This window comes from Mya arenaria, chromosome 7 (genome assembly GCF_026914265.1).
Source record: "Mya arenaria isolate MELC-2E11 chromosome 7, ASM2691426v1".
Lineage (NCBI taxonomy): Eukaryota > Metazoa > Mollusca > Bivalvia > Myida > Myidae > Mya > Mya arenaria.
Window position 1 is genome coordinate 21,594,503 of NC_069128.1, and position 14,311 is coordinate 21,608,813.

At 35.3% G+C, this 14,311-nt stretch overlaps 1 protein-coding gene across 2 annotated transcripts; it reads left to right on the forward strand.

Moving 5' to 3' along the window:
- The first annotated feature begins 372 nt into the window (after positions 1-372).
- Positions 373-13,947, forward strand: LOC128239837 (innexin unc-9-like). Of its 2 annotated transcripts, none has more exons than XM_052956280.1 (5): positions 373-761; positions 1,836-1,966; positions 10,842-11,055; positions 11,533-11,727; positions 12,216-13,947. In XM_052956280.1, the coding sequence occupies exons 2-5, from the start codon at positions 1,914-1,916 to the stop codon at positions 13,008-13,010; spliced, it is 1,257 nt and encodes a 418-aa protein (XP_052812240.1). In that variant the 5' UTR covers positions 373-761; positions 1,836-1,913; the 3' UTR covers positions 13,011-13,947. The 2 variants fall into 2 exon arrangements, with proteins under 2 accessions (XP_052812240.1, XP_052812239.1); XM_052956279.1 differs by having other exon boundaries at positions 1,856-1,966.
- Positions 13,948-14,311: the final 364 nt, after the last annotated feature.

Below are 14,311 nucleotides of genomic sequence, written 5' to 3' on the forward strand. Positions count from 1 at the left end.
GTGGCACAAGGGTGGTTGCTGCACTTGCTGATCTCAGGTTTCTAGTTGGCACGTAAACCTCTACTAAGTCGCTCATATAGTGAGAATGGAGAACAAATAGTCAAATAACTAAAAGCTCTAAGATATGTTGTTTCAAGCGATCAGTAACGGAGAGGTTTTTTTTCAAACCCTCTTTTAACCAACCAAATCATAACACGACCTCTTTACCACACATCCATCAGGAAATTCACGATGTAGAAATCTCATAGGACGAAAAAACAGCGTTATGCTTTCCCTTGGCCTAGTGCATAATATAAAGGGGAATTCGAGATTGACTGGATGTTGATGCCTTATTTTCTCGTGCAAGTGTATTCCCTGGGAGTCGGGCTGGCATGGGATCCGAGAATTACACGTATATACATTGGATGTTACCTGGAAAACGGAAGACATGTACACATAATGTTCAATGGGCCCCTCTTGATTCAAGCATGCAATTGTAAATCGTGAATTGGGAAGAAAAATAGCAACTCTGAAATGAGATTTAAAGTTTTCATGTGTTTGTTTGTTTTGCTGTAAAATGGATCTTAACAGGGAGAATTTTATCTGAAAAAGAATTTTATGATGAGATAACGAGTTAGGATTTGAAAAAACAAAATGTGCGAAAAAAGTTTAAACCAAACAAAATATAACTTCTTTAACTGAAACAGTATGTTTCAATTTTCCCCGTTTATTCTTTGTTAATGGCATTTTAAACATGCGCGCGGATAAAACCGACATATAAAGTAAGTATATAGTATCATTTTGCTTAGATCTCTTTAAGCTATAAGGAATTGTCATTTCTATGAATAGCTTTTAACTGTATTTTAGTAAATACCTGAATGACAACGGATGATCTGTCGCATTTTTATTAGGTTTTTATATTGATAGAGTATTGATTGATGAAGTCACCGCCAAATAGTTTTCCTATACAAGGAATACAACTGATTTGTCTTTATATTAAGAAACTGGCTTTCACTTTTACTGATAAGAATTTAATCTTGCCATATTCTTGGTAATACAGTGACGATTTGGAGATTGTGAAACTTATAGTACGCTATTTAATCGAAACAAAAGTGCTCATTATTTAAGATTTAGCGAGTGCTTATTTCTAGCAAATAAATATTTTCCTGATCATTTAAAAACACAATATTTAGATATACTCTGCTTTCTATAGATATAACAATATTTGTCTTATTTCGGATTATTTTCTTAATGAATTTTCATCAGACAATCGGACGGTCGATTTAGGTCTAACGAGCTTTGATTCAAGCCATTTACTGAATATTAAAAGGTCACTCTGTCATCTATTTAAGGCGTGACCTTTATAAGCGAAGTGCGTTTAAAAGGCATTTAAATTAGGACTGTTTTAGTATGAAACATAGCGCAGTCTATGCCGCTTACAGAGCCCCACCTCCGATCTTTTACCAGAGTTCGATTGAGAGTTTAGTTTCTGAAAACACTTCGACAAACCTTTTCACAAAACCGCCGCCTGATGGAGCACTGTCAAGACATTAGTTTGGAAATAGGTTTGTCGAAGTGTTTGAGGAAACTAATCACATAATCCGTTAATAAAACGAAAGCGGGGCTCTTTAAGCGGCATAGATTGCCCTTTGTTTAATTTAAAATGGTAAAAAGTAAGAAAAGTTTTTCTTTTCTTTGTTTTAAGACTTTATTTTAAGCAAAATGTTGCCTACCGACGTAGCACCGATGACGTAATTTATCACGTGGTACACACATACTGTGTTTTACCACGTAAAATGTTTCTATCTTATTCCTTTTCGATATTTATATGACTTTGTGTACTTTTATTCATGTAGGATTACTATATCAATCGTAGATTCCTCCTGGGTTCGTGACCAGGGAAGGTCACACAGCGGTCAAGGACATACATCACCATGGGTAACGGATTGTGCGTAGAAACCTCAAGCTCTTGGACCGTCTTTGACTGGTAAGTGTGTTTTAGATAATGTATCAATAATCACCCATAGCGAACAGTTTTTGACTGGTGAGTTTGTAATTTTTGGTGTCTACCTAAAGTGTCAAAGTAGGTGGCATGCAGAGTGGCCCACTAGCGGATTCAGGGGGGGGGGGGGCGGGGGCGGTACGCCCAAATTGCACCATTTCGGACTAGAAAATTTCTTGGCAACGCCCCCTACCAACGCTTTAAAACCAAATAAATTTTGTTTCTGAGGTAGGTCTCAAGTCAAAAGAGTACGCCCCTAAGTTGCGCCCCCTCGAAAACTGGTTTCGCCCCTGTGGCCTTTATTTGTTGTTTTGTCTACGGGAATATACGCTCCGAAACATTGTGCGTCAAACGACTTTTATGCAAATTTGAAAAATTCAAAATTTCCACAGATAATGTTATTTTTTGTATTGGAACAAGCCAATTTTTGCGAAAATCCATGGAAACCAGTTATATAAGACAGCTGACAAAAACTAGATCGCAGATTTTTACATTTAAGTTAAAAAAAAGATGTTTTATGCATTTTTTCTTAATCCGTTAGTAACGGTTTAAGCCATAACACATTAATTTTCGAACGGAAATATGAATATTTACGATCTGATCTTTAGTCAGCAATCTTTTATTATTGGTGTGCAGATATTTACGCAAAAAATTCCTCTTTCCAAGACAAATAAATAAAAAAAGTAAAAACGGTTTATCTGTGAGATTTGAGATCCCAACCCTATAGGTGAACTTTGATAGATAAAACCAAAGATCAAGGTCACTACACTGTTATTGCTCTTCATTTATGAATTAAAAAATGCGAGTGTGCGGGACCATCAGTGTAAAGTTAAAGTAACGTAAACCGTTTTTACAGCGCCACCCCTTCTCACTGAACATTTTATTTTAGACGGTAATTTTGAGGCTGTAACTTAATCAAAGCGCTGATAGCGCTGTATGAACAGGGTTTTATACGGGTTTCACCATTATGATTTACGATCATGTGTGTATTAATAAGGTGCTGATATGTTGCACAGTGAATCTACAACCATAGGGGCCGCCCCAGGTTTATTGAAGCATGATGGTAAATGAAAAATTAACAATAAAATTAATGTCGCTGTGTAAGAAGGCAAACAATGATGGAGAACGTAACCAATCCGAGCAGAACTCCATCATATGGTGTTACATATGAGTATATATATACTAATCAAACTTTACTCATTAGAAAGAGTTTGCCTATGTTTGCCTTGTTATTCACAAAACAACTTCGAAAATAAAACAGATTAAAGAGAAATGGTTTCTTAATTAAAATGATGAAAAATTAAATAATTGATTTCAAACAATTGAAGATATATATACATCATATAAAGTTAGCATAACATCTTTAATTTCAAAACTTTTTTTCCTTCATTGTCTATATGGTCAGCAACTCTCTTCTATTTCTATATCGTCAGGTAACTCGTCAGCACTTTAGCACGTTTGTTATTCCCACGTGGGCTATCACGTGATGTTTTAAGCAGGGAAACTGTGTGATAATTGAGATCAATGAGACCATTGTTGCTTTCTAGGTCATTCCAGGTTTTAAGATGAGAATACATTTGTAATTCCTAAGCGAGGCTGGGTCTATATGTCCAGGTTACCATAAGTAGCAGTTAAAATTCAAACAACAAACACAGTGTTCTTCAATATTTCTATATTCAACATTATCGAATGTAGATATAATATCGGAGCGTCATGAAAATATAAATATAAACAACCATAAGATGATGAATAATAACATGTTTATAAGTTAACATCGTAAACAGTCTTATATCTTATACCATGTATGATTTAATCGTGTGCAGTGGCAGATTAAATTAAATGGCAAAAGCATATAAAACACACATATAATACAAGCGATTACAACAACAACAACACAGTTCATCATAAAACAAACTATTGACATGGAACTTACTGATTTATGGAATCAAACACTCCTACTCCCTCGTACTCCCATGGTGACTTCTGTTATCCATGCATGTTATCATCAGTAACCAAACCCACATATATTAGTATATGGAAAGAGGCCAAAAGAATATCACGGGACTGCCATTCTCGGTTTAAATACAAAATCTGCTGATGTCGTAAAAATACATGACAAAACTAAATAAATGCAGCTGAATGAAATAATGATCATTCCAATCCATTGCTAACCCAAGACAAACACAAAAGACTGCAAATGCAAATCAATACTAACCATCAGAACATCAGATTCCAAGTAAAACAATCAAGTTTTCTAAAACAAAGTAAAACAAACATCTCTGTAGACTTCAAATGTGCACGACAGTCAATCAAGCTTGGATTTCCCGCTTCTTCTTTACAAAGGCAAGACAGAGAAATCTGATTAACTTACTGCATTATCTCATTACATGATTATCTCTCTTCGACTGTAAATTCACTTGGCTTCATCATTGTGTCACGTGATTGAATGATGCGCTTAGAGTGGATAGTAATTCTTTGTTTACGTTTCGAATTTCATTCATCTTTTGGTGCAGGGATACTACTTTAATGTTATCTTTATCTATGTTCAACAGATTAAATTACTTAAATAGATATTGCGTTATGATTGCTTCTAGCTTTGTCAAATCTACCTCGGTTATTTGAAACATAGCTTGCAATTAATATAGTTTGCACTTTCTCAAACAATATTTTTGGTGGTAAATCGGCTGGCGACATTTGTTACTATTAATAGGAATTTTCTGTTGTGAGTGTCGAGTTTGTGGCTACACTAAACAGGGTTGAACCCTGTTTAAAACGAGTACGTATTTGTTTTTATTATTCTATTGTGTGCATTGTTTATTTCATTATACAATTAAGTTGCAGTGAAATACTTAATTAAACAAAAGATTAGTATGTTCTGAACAGAAGGAATGCTAATGAGAAAGTTTATTATGCATGTTTTATATTAGCGGGGCTATAAATCAACATTTCACGAATTATTCCTGACTGGTAATGGTGACTTATAGACTCGGTATGAAATAGCACAATCAACAAATGTATGCAGACAACAGATAACACGTTACCTGCTAATAAACCATTAATGATGTGAATTTGACTTATTCCTTTGACTACGGTAGATCCTCCAGGCCGTCAATTCCGTAAAATCCCATCCCTCGACAAACGTGTATAGTTATTTAAACAAGATTGCCGCATGGTGTATTAATAATGCTTGCGTCCATCAAAATACGGTTAGCAAAATACATACAATTCAAGGTACTCAACTCTTACAAAAGCTATCTGTACTGTAATCGAACTTATCGGAGATGGCATGTGAAATAGACATCTTTTCAGGACCGGTAAAGATTAGACTTGTATTAAGTTCAGCGTTCATTTTGCGTAACATCATAGCACGGAAGTAAATGTCCATTGTTTTCATTTCAGCTTTTTAATGTGAATAACATCTTCATACTTCCTAATAAACATTGCTGTTTTCCATAACGTTACGAGCATTGATCAATCATTTATATAACCTTCATGTAAACCGAAGTTGAGGTGATCGGGTTGGTTATCATATTGCTGTTTGAGATAACTGCTCCTTTCATTATGTGACTCAACTTGTTAACTATTGGAAGAATGCAAGTTAAAGGACCGGAAAAACTGATAAGCTCGTCCTAGTTACTAAATTCATTCGAGATTTTATGCAAATAAAATTAATCGTAATCAAACTTCATATATAGTTGACACGTGTTTAGTGGACTATTTGACAATTCATTTGACGAGACAAGCCCTCGGCCCTCGCTAATTTGAAATTTACACCTACAGTTTATTCATATTTCATTACAACTTATATGTATGCCTTTATATGTTATTTAATTTGCTTAAAAAGTGAATTCTTTTTTGTACATTCAGACCACCAACTTGAATATATCATGCCGCACCTTAACATCTGATGTTATAATCGCGTACTTTAAGCTTGTTAAGTAAAATCATTATATTACTTTTGATACTAATAATTATGAATAACCACAATCGATAGTCGCCGATATAATTCGTCTTTCATAAATCTTCAAATAATACACTGTTTTATTCAACGATTTCAGGAATTATGAAAGTAAGCGAGCCTTACATATTTCCAGGACGAGTTGAATAAATAAAATTATATGATGACGAATGTCAGCTTCTTTTTATCACATGATTTTCCAGATCGTTTTTATCAAAATTTATTTATAAGAAGAATTTTTGATGTGTCCATGACGTCATTATCAGTTTCAATACATTAAGTTTTAAAACTGTTTTTCACGAAATCAAGACGAAAAAGTACGCTGTCTTCTTTGGCTTTAGATGAAAAATTTAATTTTGTTTTCAAATAAAACTTTATCATAACAACAAAATGAGATATAAACGTATGGGGTGCTAGAATATTACCAAATAAGCAATCAGTATTACCAATTAATTTGTTTACAAACACGCGGACTGATATGTTTTCTAATCAATAGGAAAAGAGCAATGTTGTACACCACATGCTTAATACAGAAAAACACGTTTATGACTGTATTAAACAAGAAAGAAGGTATGGCAAAGGGCCGGTCCAGACAAGTATTTGTTAGGGGGCTTACTAGGGTGGGCTCGGGAGGGGTGTCCCCTTCCGTTAGAAGAACATTTTGACTTTTTTGGATGAAATGGTGCATTTTCCAGTACTACCTGACTACTTGATAGCACATTATTATGATTATTAGAATGGACGAAATTTCCAGCAGGTAGTCATTACAGCACACTCTTTGATCTCATAGTTGTGCGATTTCCTACTTCTTTACATATCAGTTTACACGAGTCCTTGGGAGACAGCATAAAACAAGGTTATACTCATATACATACCATCTTTAATACAAGATATATGAACATTTAACATATAAAATTTGCAATGGTAAGAAGTTCTCAATGATAAGGATTAAATGCAAAGAACTGAACTAAGTTTACTAACAGATCATATTTAAACTAGGTGCAATTTTATTATTTAGACAAACAATAGGACATTGTCAGGACACTACACTCTGCAACACTGGCAGCTAATAAAACTTTGCTAAGCATGTGATTAAAAACGAACAAATTACAATACACAATATGCCTGCATTCTATTCAACCATGTCATGATAAATAAAATAGAACATGCTTACAAATATTAAACAATCGCATAATGAAAATAAACCTATACAAAATAACGCATTATTTTAACTAAAGGAATAAAGCCCTTGGTTCCATTCAAAATTAGATATCATTGGTTATAATAATAACTATTCTTTACAGAAAAGCAATAATTTGTCAATTACAACTAAATACTTGAATTACATGAGCTGTATCTGACTAACACCCGAAATATTCACTCTTTGACTTTCTTGTTTTTAGCTAGGCATATTGGGTCTGTTTATAAACAATCGGGCTTGAATAGAAAATGTGCAAGTAACATAGTTAACCTTTGACAACTAATCATATAAAAGAAAGATCGAAAGACATACATTTTCGTAAATTGAGGAAACCGACCTTATCTGAACAAGTTGAAATAATAAACAAAACGGAATTCAATCCATCAAAGCAAATGGCAGTACGTCAATAGAACATCTATCTTTAATTTGAGATCAACAAACCTTACTTGTTCAAAATATTCTAGATTGATTGTATAACATAAGCAAACTGATGTTACGAATTCGGTGAAAAACGGTAAAAGTGGGGCCTTGAAAGGTTACACCACACTATAACTGATAATTAGTAAAAACGGCAAAAGTAGCGAATGGTAACGCATGAATGGTGGAGCACATATGGCTCAAGTGGAAATAACGCAAATGAGGAAATGTCAAAGAGAATACCATACCAAAAGAGCCAAAATTGGACAAGACAAGACCACAAATAACAGGTATCTCAAGGTATAGACTTTATCTGACCAATTCTCGTCATTACATATGATTTTGCTATGAAAAGAGGGATTCTGTATAGAAAATAAAACGACCATTGAGAACCATTAGAACAGCTTCCACATGTTGTTAAAACACAATGTCTGAAGAAAGTATTAACAATGACGTCGGTCATCCGGGAAAAGAGAGAACTGTATCTTTGGCCAAAAAAAGATTGTATTAGCCTAGTTACACAGTTGATATTGACAAATGGTTTGAAAAATGTGACTGCTGCATTAGAAGGCAGTCATCTACATATATCAAGGCACCTCTGGTGAACATTCATTCATATTAACCATTAGAGCTCGTTTCCATAGACTATTTGACAGTTAAATCATGTAAGAGGAATAAAGAAATTATCTTGGTGGTAACTAATCCCTATACAAAGTACCCATTAGGAGTTGCCACAAAAGATCAACCATCAAAAACTACAGAAGAAGCATTTATTAAAAATGTTCTTGCATTATGGAAAACCTTCTTACCTACATTCTGATCAAGGCAAGAAATTCGAATCATATTTAAAGAAAGAGTTATGTAAACCTTTGAATATTGTAAAAACAACAACACAGAACTGTTATTTATCCCCCTTTAGGAACTGACAAAACTGGAAGAATCATTTCTGATCGTTAGTCTATGTGCATAATGCTACCAAGCATGAAAGAACTGGTTTCTCACATTTTAAGCTTATGTTTGGCCGAAAAACAAATTTATCTGTTATATTTGGATTCTTGGTTTGAAACTGATCATGAGAATGAAAGAAAGTCTGGCGATTAATGTACACGAGTTGCAAGAGAGAATTAGATACTCAAGAACCGTAGCAAGTTCTTTCATGAAGACAGCAAAACAAAACAGAAGGTTAAATTTGACAAACATGCAAAAGCCTCAGCAATACGTATATATGAAGTCCTAGTGAAAATACGTGCCTTCCAGGGAAAACATTAAATACGTGCCTTCCAGGGAAAACATTAAATACGTGCCTTCCAGGGAAAACATTCAATTGCCGATGAAATTGAAGAGCAAATAAAATTAAATAGAATGGTGGAACATGTGATTAATGAAATACCGGTTTATTTAGTGAGCTCAGAATATGGGTTGAACGAAAGCTTTACAGGGATCACTTACTTTCATAGAAGTTCGATAGAAGTTCTAGAAGTTCTAGATGCTAGTGAAGATACAGAAGAAGTGAATGCTAAAATCCTCATCATCGAATATAATTATATTTTAGCGTTCGTTGTTTATTGTTCTTCTCATCCTTAGGCAAGACGGTGACATGGTCTCCGCTTGTAGTTTTGCAGGAATAAGGAAATAAAGGAATAACACTGATGCTTCTGGCCGACCCAGCTTTACATTGATACATTTTTTTTATTAATGGTATAGTCAAGCGTATGATAGAAACGTATGTATTGCGTGTGAAAATTTAAAAAAAAATACTTATACGCACAGCTTTCGAGCGTTAAACCCGAGCTATCGACGACAGTCCTTTACAAACGTATGAATAGCGTGTGAACAGCGTTTATATAACGTATAACAGGCGTAAAGGTAGTGCATGAGAAACGATTGCGTACGTGTGTGAGCGTATGTCAACTTAAGTCATCGTCGTATGGGTAGCGTATGCAAGCGTATGAGTAACGTATGCATAACGTATGTGAGCTTATAAATAACGTTTGCATAACGTATGTGATGCAGAAAGACCTGGAGGAGCCTTACTCTGTCCATTCATCGTCTAGAATAAGACCTCAGGATCCCGACAATGACATCCTCGAGTCCTTGCAGAAGAGAGTTGCTGAGTCTGGCAGCATCCTTAAGATGGGAAGTTCCACTTTTTGAGGAATTTGACAGATATGTCACGCCATCCCTCTGGAGTAGTGGGGCAGTTCATCACCTCAGGCAAATACTCATCGATTATGGCTTGGCAGACCTCTCTAACAACGACTGACATGGTGTTATGCGGGACCCTCCATCCATACTGCATGTTTGCATAAGCGCTTCCAGAGGCAAGATGACGCAAAGTCAATGCAAGCTTCAGACCGAGCTTTAGGGAAGGCCTGTACCTAGTATGATGTTTGATGATCCCTGGACCCACCCTCTGTAGCAGCTCATCATACATCTCAGGGGGCATACGCAAGAAGTTTTTGAACGATCTCTGGTCCTCATTTCTGAGTTCAACCATAAGCTGGCCAAACTGACGTCGTCGTCCAATCCATGGTCTCACCCAGATTTGGCGTCTTATTCTCCTCCCCCTTCTTCCTTGTCTTCTATTTCGTTGAGCATAATAAATTGTTAAATTTATAATTTCGTAATGGTGTTGGAGAAGAGCTACCTCCATCGTCTCTCTGTCGATCTACAACTGACGAAGATGAGGAAGGAACCCTATATATATTTACAGCTCAGCTGACCACTTTCACATACGTTAAGGCCAAACGCTATAGTGTGACTGCACCATAAAGTGACAATCTTCTTCAAAATCAATACATACACATGTATAACAAACATGAATTTTGAGTGATAAAGCTTTAACTGCTTTCTAAATGATGCATAAATGGAAAAAATATTTAGTGATAACAAGATTGTAATCATGTATTAAATAGCTGATAACGCAAAAATATTAAATAATTGGTGAGTGCTAAAATATTTACTCGCGGCGATCTACTATCGTCTTATAAGGTAGAAATACCGTTTCTTGCACCTTTCTTTTAAATTAAACTCGGTATCCTTCATAAAAAAGCATTGTTTTCCACATTTGTTCATCTTTTTTGGTATATTAAAACAGTTGTATTAATTGTGGTAAATCTTTTTTGGGAGAAAGAGTGCACCTTTAATGTATCATTTTCTTCCTACACAAAACACGATAATAGGCAATTATGCGGGACTCAGCAATATCCGGGATGGCGACGATTCCATTATTATTCATGTACTATCTTGATGTTTTAAACATCTGTATTTTCTCTTTTTCATAGGTTAGACAAAGTCCTAGGCTCCGTAGGCAGTTATGCGGGACTCGGCAAACTCCGCAATGACGACGATTTTATCGACCGTCTCAGCCACCACTACTCTACGATGTTGCTGGTTATATTTACCATTATGGTCAGCACCAAACAATATGTCGGGGACGCCATTCAATGTTGGTGCCCCGCGCAGTTCACGGACGCACATGTCAATTATGCTAACCAGGTACTAAATATTTCCCGCAGCAAACACAGCTCATTTATTGCCAAAAGGGTCTACCAATATTATAATGTCATATACCTATAGGTGTATATGAGTACTAGATACATATTGTCATTTCTAGCCTTGGAAAAGCCTATCGTATCCATGATGTAGAAACTGGAATAATGGAATAAAACTGATTTTGAGCTGATATTAAAGCTGTATGACAAAATACGTAAACGAACATAATTGTCATAATGCAGTCTGATTAAATGGTGAAATAAGCTTTGCCATCGTGATGGTTATACTATGTTATACATACCAATTACCATATCTTTTTGCCGTAATTTTAAACGGCGCAAATATTAAACCGCATTTGATTACTTTAATTTTTACAAGCTGTATTTTTTTAAATCAAGAGATTTAATCATATACTGTGTGTCACTGCTAAGTCAATATATTTTCATTATGATAAGAAAAAAATTGTTTTCAACTGAACAGATATGTTGGGTGTCTAACACTTATCACGTGCCGATGGAAGACGTCATCCCGTCTGACATTGACAACCGGAAGGAGCGACAGTTGACCTACTACCAGTGGGTCCCATACATCCTTCTTTTCATGGGCATATTGTTCAAGCTGCCGAGGATTGCTTGGAAAGTTCTTACGTACTCTACATCTATCAGTCTTGACAAAGTACGTACGCTAAATACACCTGCACATGGTGGTGTTGTGTAAGCTTATTTATACTCGCATTCGGGCCTTGCCCATTCGGCGAGTGTTCCATTAAGAGTATTAGTCATTTTAGGTTTTTTGGAGCATAGTGCACAGACAGAATGTAACCCTGGTTAGAGCTACCCTGGTTCTTTAACGAGCACCAGTGTATAGCACTGTCACACGGGACTCCCATTTAACGTCCCTCCCGAAAGACGATTAATATTTTTTATTGATGCGACGGGGAATCGAACCTGCGACCCCTGGATTGAAAGGCAAATATGTTACCACTAGACCACGGATGCACGTGCATGTTTGTTTTGATTTAATATTTATAATTGTTTTTTAACTTGGAATTAGTCAAAACGGCACTAAATAAGTCAAAGCGGCACAAACATAGTGAAACAATGTACGACTCAAAATAGACATACCATTAATACCTTACTACAATTGTGATCGTATCTTTTCAGGTGGTATCAATGGTATATGCATTGCAACTAGCACCCAAAATGGAAAGGGACGAAAAGATGAACGAAGTTACGGACTATCTCGACAGTTGGCTGACGTCAGGGGAGCACTATAGAGACATCTGTTGTATGTCACTAAAGAATGCTATTTCTAAGTACTCGTGTTTAGTTTGTGGTCGACGATATGGAAATCAGTTCATAACAGCTTGTTTACTGACAAAAGTATGTTATTTTTTAAACGCATTTCTACAATACTTTGCGCTCAACGGTTTCCTAGGGGACGATTTTGCGGCGTGGGGATTTGAAATCCTGAACGGTTTAGCAGACGAAAATCCAGATTACATAAAATCTTCTCCAAGATTTCCACGTGTAACTCTCTGTGATTTCCAGATCCGCCAAATGAACAATGTTCAACGCTGGACAGTACAGTGTGTGCTTCCAATCAACTTATTCAACTCTAAAATATTCCTTTTTATCTGGTTCTGGCTCGTGTTCGTTTGTCTCGCGAGCCTCATGTCACTCTGCACAACAGTGTACGCGTCAATGTTTCCACTAAACCGCGTTAACTTTATTAAGAAGTACCTGACACTGCGGAAGGTGATACACTATCGCGGTGAGAACAAACTCGTAACGCGGTTCGTTATGACGTACCTCAAGTTTGACGGTTTCTACGTATTACGTGTTACCGCTCATAACGCCACTGACATTTTGACAGGCCAGCTCATAGAAAACTTGTTTCTCAAATACAAGAGTCGTTACACAGAATCGAAACAAATTAACGGTGGTGAATATGTGTAACGATGTATCCTTAAATTGTGAAATATGTATGTACATTCAAATATTTGGCCTTGACCAGACATGGTGTATTGGTAAAATCACTTAAATGGATATGACCAATTGACAAAGTAATGAAAAGTTTGTTTTAAACCTGGCATGATATATTACGCAAGATATATTCCTTCAATCGAGGATAATATACATGTACATATACATGTGCTTTGTGTTGGATTGTGATGAGTTTGATAAATAAGACAATAGACGAATGGTATCTAATACTTTGATCTTGTTTCGCATCACGTTGCCTCTTATTGTTCCGTCTTCTATCCCATTTTGTTAACCATGAAACATATCTAACAGCTTTGTGTTCTTTAAATATTATTCAGTTTAACTGCTATATACATTTCTTTTGCTTGGAATAGTATACATTGTATATTAAAACGTATTGGAATCTGTATTCCTACAAGTATTAACATTTACTTTATAACATAGAACTCAAAATCATGTATAATTTTGAATTTTTAATGAAGATTTTAATATACATGTGCATGGAAAATATTATTATATAATCAAAAGCAATTCTATAAAATAAAGTTTAAAATGATAAGAGATAATATACAAGTTTATTATAATTAGTAAAAATAAAGTGTAATTATGCTTATGAAAACACACATAATATAACATGAAATCATATGGCTGTACAAATAAATACAGAAAATTCAGCATTTCTATACAAATGCTACACAATTTAACAACCTATAGTCACGTTGCCCGTCCTTTACTAAAGTTCACGAGTAAAAACATGTAACAAGTAACTGTTGTAATTTGTAATGGATGTATTTTGATTCTATCATTATATCGGTGATACCATTAACCAGTGTATATAAATCACTTATGGCATTACACATGAATATGAAACTGATGGTATTTGTAAAACTGAATCACGCCCATAAACATCGCTTACAGTTTTATATGAAAATGAATACAATACCCAATTTACTCTTTGTTCTCTATGCGGAATTATAATATACTAGTGTTTACTTGTAGAAAAGGTCATGTTTCAGTGGTTAACATGACCACCAATGACGAAAGATCACCAACATGACTACCAATGACGAAAGATCACCAACAAGGAAACTACATGGACAAACCCACTAGTTGAAATTTTAACGAAGGCTATGTTTAATGTCACAATGTTAAGACCTAACCGACACTAAACGAGAGACACATTAGATTATACAAAAGGTCTTGCAAAAAAAAAAAAATAGCGTACAAGACCAAGAAGCCGAACAATATGTATGAGCCCACTTTCCAAACTGAAT

Bases quoted from the DNA above. Each gene is read 5' to 3' on its own strand.
- LOC128239837 (XM_052956280.1), top strand. From the start codon at position 1,914: ATGGGTAACGGATTGTGCGTAGAAACCTCAAGCTCTTGGACCGTCTTT. The intron at 1,967-10,841 runs GTAAGTGTGTTT...TCTTTTTCATAG, and splicing joins TCTTGGACCGTCTTTGACTG to GTTAGACAAAGTCCTAGGCT. The intron at 11,728-12,215 runs GTACGTACGCTA...GTATCTTTTCAG, and splicing joins CATCTATCAGTCTTGACAAA to GTGGTATCAATGGTATATGC.